This window comes from Opisthorchis viverrini, assembly GCF_000715545.1.
Source record: "Opisthorchis viverrini unplaced genomic scaffold opera_v5_113, whole genome shotgun sequence".
Classification (NCBI taxonomy): Eukaryota; Metazoa; Platyhelminthes; class Trematoda; order Opisthorchiida; family Opisthorchiidae; genus Opisthorchis; species Opisthorchis viverrini.
The window spans coordinates 1,225,077-1,234,427 of record NW_008751767.1 but is presented as its reverse complement, the minus strand read 5'-3'; the positions used below and the strand labels follow the sequence as shown (position 1 = coordinate 1,234,427).

At 45.3% G+C, this 9,351-nt stretch overlaps 1 protein-coding gene across 1 annotated transcript in view; it reads left to right on the top strand.

Moving 5' to 3' along the window:
- Positions 1-4,264: 4,264 nt before the first annotated feature.
- The window catches only part of T265_05737 (hypothetical protein), a gene marked incomplete at both ends in the record, with an annotated part of 9,906 nt that continues 4,819 nt past the window's right edge, over positions 4,265-9,351 (top strand). The window contains 2 exons of the mRNA XM_009170810.1: positions 4,265-4,372; positions 8,463-8,621. Of these exons, the coding sequence (XP_009169074.1) occupies positions 4,265-4,372; positions 8,463-8,621 (267 nt within the window). The remainder of the gene's footprint in view (positions 4,373-8,462; positions 8,622-9,351) is intronic.

The following is a 9,351-nucleotide window of genomic DNA, read 5'->3' as shown; positions in this document are numbered from 1 at the left end:
ATATTATATTATATTGTATTGTATTTTATATATATATATATATATCACAGTAGGTGGTTGACGGGAACTCGGGGAATTCGCTTGGTAAGCTCCATAAAGGACGAAACCGATCCTGGGCTGTTTACAAATTTTCCGCAACCTTTTTCCCCAATAAAGTGTCCTTTAATCCGCGGGGTGTAAACAGGCTGCTGCGTAAATGAAGTTGCAGATACGGTCGCGGAGATTAAAACCGTGCTCAATAGCTTTGTGTGGCTAACTGCGATTAACAGGGCTTTGTATGTTGGCGGGCGTTTTGGTTTCTGGTCACGGCACCTGATTTGCCGCGGTTGACTGCGAGTGAAAAATACGCCAAGTTACGAGTTGACCTCCGACCTTTTGCAGTTTTATTCTGCTGCCAGTTTAAGGATGAACCGTGCCTGGTGTCAGTCGGTCAGTCGCGTCATGTCCTTACTCATCAGAACCCAGCGCCGTATACACAGCTCTGGAACAAAATATCTGGCTTTCGTGGTTTTCATCACGTGACCTTATTTATCTGCTGGCTGTTACACTTTGTTGCTAACGCATGCTTGTCGCGCGTCTCAATCTAGGTTGGTGTCGAGCATCTAGTTGAAAGCTAGACCCTGGAGACAGTCGTGACCGTCTGACGATCGATTCTGCCGCAGGATAGCGCTCGGAAATAATTCATTTTGAAAGATTTCTGGTCCGAATTCATTCTACTACTCGGAGCTGCAGGCGACACCACGTGATGCCACTTAATTAAGTCACCCGTTCAACCCAGATGAGTCACACGGGAAAGCTGAGACTGTGCATCCCTTTGTCCATCTCCTTAGGACTGACTGGTCATCGAACCGGCCTGGTCACCTCACTTCAAGTATTGTTCCGCAACGTATAAGTGGAGTACTAAAAAGGCTAGCTTTGACCATGTGCACAAGAACTGTTCGTATACCCTAGCAATGATCAAGTGATGTGCGGAAATTCACCAATCAGTGTCTGTTCAACATTGTTACTGATATTTAACTTAAATAACTCGCATATCTCGTATCCGTGACTGCAGAGAATATCACAGCCTGTTTTCTATCAGTTCTGACTCTCAAGAGTAGTGTCCTCACTCTCCCAGTCAAATATCAACGCTCATATGGTTCGAAAAGCTGGTCGGGGAGTTTTCAGCCTCCTTGTGAAGAGTGTATTACGTCTTTACTGGTTATCATCTGTTTCGAATCACACGTTGGTGAGAGCTAATCACATGGTTGATCAGCCTTGAACCACCGGTTGAAAAGCTGTCGGTTTGAAACTCTGCGGAGTTTCGTGAGAGGCGCACTGCTGATGATTCTCAATATGGATGAAACAGCTCTAGAGCTCTTCTTGGGTTTTCGTCACAGATTGGTCCCACTTACAGGAGAAAATTTCCATGGGAGATCTTCGTGATCAACCAGTGGTCTGTCTTGATTGTAGAACAGCACTGAAGAAATAAGAAAATCGATTTCTAGTGAAATGACGACAAGAAATGCTCGAACTAATCATGATTTGATGGCATTTCGAGGTAAAATGGACAAGTGAAAGAGAACATGTGCTGAAAAAGTGAGTGAAAGAGAACATGTGCTGAAATGATGACTACTCGTTCAGTTTAAAACATCTTCTAGTTGATTGGAAACGCTGAACGTCCTTGGTGGGACCTGGCCCTGGGGCCGGTCAAGTGATCTTTTGGTTTGCAGCTAAGAAGAGGAATGACCAAAGGAACGAAACGTGTTGGCTGTGTTACCTGAAAATTGGTGCCCTTCTATGTTGGTAATGTGTTGGAATATTGGTAGCTCGGGTGTATTGGTTGGTAATTGATCAGGTAGCTGTTGCTCTGTTCACCGAGCTTGGCAATTGATTTNGTCTCTTGGTGGCGAGCTTATGTTCGGTGATTCTGGTTGACAGTTTCCTCCCTGTTTGTCCCACGTAGTGTTTTTCACAATCATTGCAAATCAATTGCCAAGCTCGGCGAACAGAGCAACAGCCACCTGATCAATTACCAGCCCTTCTATGTATTTAAACAAGCGCTCAGCATGACCGTCGATGACATTCCACAAGCCTCGAGTGTAAATTGCAGGCAACCTAGGTCGTTTCGATGAAGCAGGGCACAAAGAACGCTACTGAGCAAAGGTAGCGGAAATCGATGATCACACTGTTTGCCTGATCTGGAAATAGAATTTGTGATATCACTGTCTTGGAACTATGTTGCTGGGACGATTACGCAATTGAAGTGAGGATTTCTATCCTAATAACAGTTTAACTGCAGAAAAAATGTCTGATTGGAGCGATGGCCTATAAAATTTTCAATTAATATGTTGGCCGACAGCAGCCCTGACGTCCTGCCAGCTACCAGTCAATGAGTTTTTGTTAGGATCAATGGATAGAGTGCGATTTTATTGACCGGAAAGTCCAGGGTTCGAACCCGACCTCTGCCTCTCGACTTCTCCTGTCTAGGCTTGTGCAACCTGGCAGTATCTCAGCTCTCGTGTTTCCTTTGGGTGACATGGCAGTCAGGCGTTGAGGATCGTTGAGTCGCTGGTCATGTGAAACACCTGGTGAAATTGAAGAATCATGACAATCTGATTAGTAGCCACTATGCAATGAGGATATCTGCTTGAATGGTGGCAGACCAACCGAGTAAGCTAACAACTAGTATTGTCCGAGAGACAATTTTACGTCTGTTTAGGGTGTGGCATGAAAACAAATCTATTTGTGCTGAATTGTCGTTGGCCGTCTCGGCTGGTAATGATTAGTAGCGCGAATCCTAACCCAAAATGGTTCACGTTTGTGATTGATTTTATTTTTGAAAAAAGTGCAAGTTTCTCGAAGCCAATTGTTCATCCGTTAGCCCGTTTCCGGGTCCCGATTCGTAGCTAGTCCATGACCTTGACCGCCAAATTTTTGCACACATCGGACGAGAATGACTGCAGTCGATCGATCAGAGGTTTACCGCGCATTTTAACTTATTTTCTGCGGCTGATGATAGCACAAAAACCTGGCTATAGATTCACGGTCTAATCGGTACTTTTCCCCCACCCCATCCCCGTACTGAGGACATATCGACGAAACGTTTGCAAGCCAGGTGCCAAGCACTACATACTCGCCCATGACCTTGGCCGCCAAATTTTTGCACACATCGGACGAGAATGACTGCAGTCGATCGATCAGAGGTTTACCGCGCATTTTAACTTATTTTCTGCGGCTGATGATAGCACAAAAACCTGGCTATAGATTCACGGTCTAATCGGTACTTTTCCCCCACCCCATCCCCGTACTGAGGATATATCGACGAAACGTTTGCAAGCCAGGTGCCAAGCACTGCAAACATACTCGCTCTCGAGAAGGCTCAGTGGTAAAGGCGCGGGCGTAATGACAAGAAGGTCCGTGGTTCGAACCCACGTCTACTCCTGTCTAGGCTTGGGCAATCTGGCAGTGTCTGGGCCCTCGTGTGGCGCGGCAGCTAGGCATCGAGAGGGTGTTACAGATGGACCATTTCTTTTTACAGCTGTCACTTATTCTCCGAAGTTAACGTACTGGCCAGTTTCACAGTTAGCTCTGATTAGAAAAATTCAGCTGGAAAATTCAATGCACAATGTTGCTGTTCCCCACAACGATCACCGGTTTAGCTGTGGTTGAACTGTCAAATGCACCGAGAGAATTCATCGGAAATTCAGTGAACGCATCGCTCATCATCATCATGATCATGATCATCATCATCATCATCCGAATCATCATCATCATCATCCGAATCATCATCATCATCCGAATCATCATCATCATCATCATCATCATCATCATCATCACCATCGTCGTCATTGACAGCATGACATCAGTGTTCAGCACCTTTCCTCACTGCCATACAACCATGATTTATTTGAAAGCCTTATTGTAAAGAAAAGAGTAAAGATAAACGGAGAAAGAGCTTAGTGCCAGCTTATCACAATCATTCCGAGGTGCTTATACCTCCAGACACTCACTCAGGCGATCTGGATAGAAACTGACAACAAGAACGCCACTGACATCGGTTAGAAGCCATATCTTGTAGTGTCTCCAACCAGGCACAGTCAGGATCACGCGGTCCCCATCCTGGAAGGCGAGTAGCACCGAGCGTTGCACTCAAGCGTTTCGTGATCTCTTCCATACTCCTCTGCCAAGTCAAGGGTTGGCCAACTCTCTGTTTACGCCACTCTGAGTTGGGCATGGAAAACAGCACTCTCTTCGGCAAACGATGGTTCGGCATACAAAACACATGTCCCAACCAACGCAGCTTCTGGTGCTGGACACATTCTTCAATGGAAGTACCCGTTACACGCATCGCCCAACTCTGACCAAATTACATTCCACAGATGAATGCGCAGTCAGCTGATCCCCTGAAAGCTAACCGCACTTGGGCCACCGCACTGACCTGTGAGCACCGTTCACTATTCTGTTGCATAACGTTAAACCACGCATATATGTTAACGCATTTCGGCCTGGTGCTCGCGGAACGCCCTCGCTCAATGTGGTGTTGAGAATGACCTTACTTGATACACACTGCCCTTTCATTGCGTACTTCTACGTTTTGGTTAACAGTGATCATAGTCAACAATGCTATTGACTGTTGTTTTTACCATGTGTACGTGTACTTGAGGAGCGCTACGGACTGAATGGTGAATGGAGTCCTTAGACAAACTTGTTTTCCCCGTCCATTTCAGGATCTATCAATTGCCCTGGTAAAATTGATTCAGAGACATTTGGACCACATGAAAACACCCGGCCCGTTGTGGAATTTACATGACGGGCAGAGATGAAGTGAATTTCACGTGACGGAGAGACAGTGTACGCCGAGGCTCAGTCAGTAGGCCGGACTTGAAGTGAGTTTGTTGCAACAGGCTGCTTCATATTTCATTCAATACATCAATTGAGATTTAACTGAACAAGATCGTCAAAAACAGGAGATTCAGGTGAATTCAGCCGAATTCGTGTGCTAGTTAGTGTATTCTGTCTACTTTAGTTTCATGTAGAACGGAACATTGGGAGAAACTCGAGGACTGCGCCTACCTGATAAACCCAAGAGGAACGGAAGCGGCACTTGTGGGTTGTTCTTGGGTTTTCAGTGACCTCTTGAGTAGTGTATTGTGTTTGGAAAATGTATTCCGATATCTAAAACAGGTCTCCACCCATGTTACAACTTCGTGTGGTCAATTTCAACTCCTGCGATGTTGGCTCGACAGTTTTCTACCCTAAACCAACATGACATGGATGTTCAATAAAAAACATATTTTTTTCAGAATCTAATCGTTCGTCATCAGTATCAATGGGTCACGATACTATTTTGCTGTTTGCCGGACCAATGAGAACACATAAAGTTGTAACATTTCTTGAGATGCACACATACTACTTGTGAGACTACTTAAAACCCTAGGATATTTCACTGCTGATTCTGTCCTCCTTCGAGGCTGGCAAGTTAGATGCAGTTCCCTAGTTGTTATATCTGCTGATTCGCCAATCTGCTGCTGACCCGCTCCAGTGCCCAGTGCCTGAAAAAAAATCACAGCTATATTCCGAACAAGCGGGTGCGAGAGCAAAAGTTACGACGGCACCAGGCTACTTAAAGTGGACTTTCTGACATTGATCCAGGCTGTCTGATAGGCGTTAGTGAACACCCATCAACATCGATCATGCCTCTATGAAAGGCCTGAACGCTGATCACATTCGGTCGTGCTTCTGTGGCGTGCATGAACACTCATCAGCTTTTGTTTAATTGATTGAAGGATCGATTGGTCTGGATGCTTGCCAGCCTTCCTCCTAAGATTTTGGTGGAGCAGTAGGTTCTGGGTGTTCTGAAGTTGCTTTCAAGAATCTGACCTTCCTGATACTAGTCATACCAAGTGAGTGTATTCCACCAAAGCCGCATGTTTTCCGCATTTATCATCAGTCCAAGCAACTGATGGAAGGCTGTAGCCGCCGCTCGATTGCCCGCACTTATAAAGTCTTCGGCGGTGTGCAGATTTCATGGTCGTTACGTTTACCTGACCGTCACAACCTTGCAGTTCACTTCATACGTTTGACAGAGACCACAAACTAAACCGGGAACTATCAGCGTGACTGACTGTTCGTTGCTGTCTTTCAGAAATTCAATTTATTTTTCCACCTGGAATCTAACACCGTCCGGTAAACTGAAGGTGCGCATCCAAATGCCATGTTTCCCAAGTGATAATTAACTTAGCGGTCAATCAACCAGCCCGAAGGGACTTTCCAAAATACAGGTCATTCACAGTGCGTTGGCGGGGTGTTGGTGAGACAAAACTTTGGCGGCTTACATTCGTTTGTTTGTATGGGGTTTTTTTTGGGGGGGCTACTGAATTAGAGANGTCCGAAGTGCGGACCAGCGAAGTGACTCAGGTCACTTGTGTTTTCGTGAGTTTCACGCTGAAGTTAAATTGAAAGTAAGATCAATAAAAACGGTTAATTTTACATCATGTTCTCACTCTTGAGAGCTCCTCACTATGGGCACTTTCTTTGAGTTTAAGGTCCGAAGCGGGTCGTTGACATTGGAAGCAAACTCGAAAAAAATCCTGGATTTTGTTCGACGAATACTCTCAACTGCGCACAAATTCGGTTTTGACAGCCGGATCACTTGAATCCAACTGAATCGTTCGTTTATCAAGGTCCGTACCAAGTGAAGCAAGCGGCGGCCTGGTGCAGCACGCTCAGTTGAAGCGGGCCATCATAAACGAGTGTTTCCGTTCGAATTCAGCTGAGTCTTTCGTTAAAACCAGGTTAGTGTGCCAAGAAAGTTACGACTCGGATTCAAGTCGAGCACACGGTTGACGGAAACTCACTGGATGAGCTTACTCAATGGGCTCCCAGAAGGACGGGCAAAAACGGTCATACAGTGTCCAACAGTAATGTTCGGACAGTTCCTTTTTATACCGACCGTTTAGGTGAGTGATTGAGTGAAGTAGGTACGAGCAATGTATATTTTTGTAATGCACTACTCATAAGGTTGCTGAAAACTCCTCGATAGCCCACGACCGGTTTCGCCCTTTTTGGACTTATCAGGTAGGCGCAGTTCCCGAGTTTCCGTCAACTCATGTTCTACTTGAAACCAAATTGCACAAACTTAGCGAATATACACTCATTTGCAAACTAATTTGGATTTTTCGAGAGACCCACCTGGAACCCAGCTGAATCTCTCGGTTTTTTTTCAGGGTTCCAGATGAGCCTCTCCAGAAACCAAATTAGTTTGCAAATGAGTGTATATTCGTTTGGTACGAGCAATTTTCATAAGCGCACCCAATAATCTCGAGCTATCTAGACGTAACCCACTACTGATACAGTTGCTGAAAACGCTTGAACAGTTCATGACCGTTCTTGCCCGCCCAACCTTGAGCTTATCGGGTAAGCTCATCTGCCGAGTTTCTGTCAACCGTATGGTCGAATTGAACTCAAATCGGACAGAATTAAACACACACCCTCATCTGCAGCACGTTTAGTTGAAGTAGAACATCATAAAGAAGTCTTCTGTCAAAACCAAATTTCTATGCAAATGAGACTGTTTGGTAAATCCCGAGATGTTCTACCCGGGACGAAGTTGAAAGCCAAAGAGAACTGAGCAGCTAACCTGGATAACTGACAGCTGCTCTCTCGGTGGTGGTGGGGGGAAGTCTCAAAGCAACTCTTCAAAAGACTGACCACATGTGATCTGTACTCAGAGATAACATGTCCTGAGTGGGACAGAGATGTTGGAAGCCTTTATTTAACGCCGAACACCTAACGTTGACCTGTCATGATACTGGATTAGTTGGGCAACTAGCCATCAGACAGCTTGTCTTCAGACGATCACTATGGTCTAATGGGGGGGGGGCGAGATGGCTGAAGTGGTTAGAGCGCGAATTTACTGAACGGAAGGTCCGTGGTTCGAACCCGACCTCTGCCTCTCGACTTCCTCTGTCTAGGCTTGGGTGACCTAATAGTATCCCAGCCCTCTTGCAACCTTCGGGTGGCATGGCAGTTAGGCACTGAAAGAGTGCTGCAGCTGAACAATTCCTTTGCATTCTGTCTATGGTCTAATGGTTTTTAAAGACTGTACAGTGAAAAATCGATAATCTATGTTGGCTTGTGGAATCTTTGAGAATGACTTATGGTCATTCATTGATAAAATGCTACTTCTAAAATGGATATGAATCGGGGTGTATATTTTCGTAATTCGCTACTCATTAGGTTGCTGAAAATTCGTCGACAGCCCACGTCAGCAACCTTATGAGTAGTGCATTACGTGATATCGCGATCTCTCGAATATCGTAGCGACTGAAAAATGAGGCAGCCTGTTGCAGCACATACAGTTCCCTGAGGATATCACAACCAAGAGATTCAGCTAGGTTTCTGATGAGTCTCTCGCAAAACCAAATGAATTTGCAAATGAGTGTACATTCGCTAATTTCGTACAACTTGGTTTCAAGTAGAACTTAAGGTTGACGGAAACTCGGGGACTGCGCCTACCTGATGAGCCCCAAGAAGGGCGAAACCGGTCGTGGGCTGTCGACAAATTTTCAGCAACCTTATGCGTAGTACATTACAAAGATATACATGTATCGCACTGGATACAAGACTCTGTATTGCCAGTACGCAAATTCTCCTTCTCTGGTGTGCTTTTCCACCAATCACGTCCTACCGGAATCACTTTGTTTTCTTTCGGAGAGTCACATGATCGCATGAATGATCGAATGATTTCGGTTTTTTCTTCACATAAGGAAGCTCTGCTTTGAGCGTAGTTGGTGGAGATCTTGAATGTTAACATTCCTCCGTCGATACCTTCCTACTGTGTTGTGCGGATGAGTTAAGTGGACCCACTGTCGACATTCCCAAGTGGTGCAGAAAAATCGGCGAATGTTTTTGGTGTGTGTTTTGGAAACTCTTGAAGTGACTGAGTACAGTACGCGCTGCATATGATAAAGCAATGAATAACCAGAGTACTACAAGCCCACCTTTTTCGAAAGAACTTTGAATTGCATAATGAACAAGGAAGATCGAAAAGGAACGTATAAGTTGAACCAGAAGTTTCATAACTCCCAAGAAACGGAATTCTTTGTGGCATTTACACTGGATCGATTGAGTGACGGTCACTCCAACACGAAGGACCTAGCTACTCATTTTGTCGACAGAGAGGTGGATGTATTAGACTGATTGTATTCTGTTCAACGGCATTGGGACTCAGCTGATTAGCCGCTTTCGATGGATTGGCTGGAACCCGGTAAATGGGCAATAAACGGGAGAGATCTAACCACTGGCACCAAGACAGTCATCATCATCATCGTCATCATCATCGTTATCGTCATCATCACCATCATCATC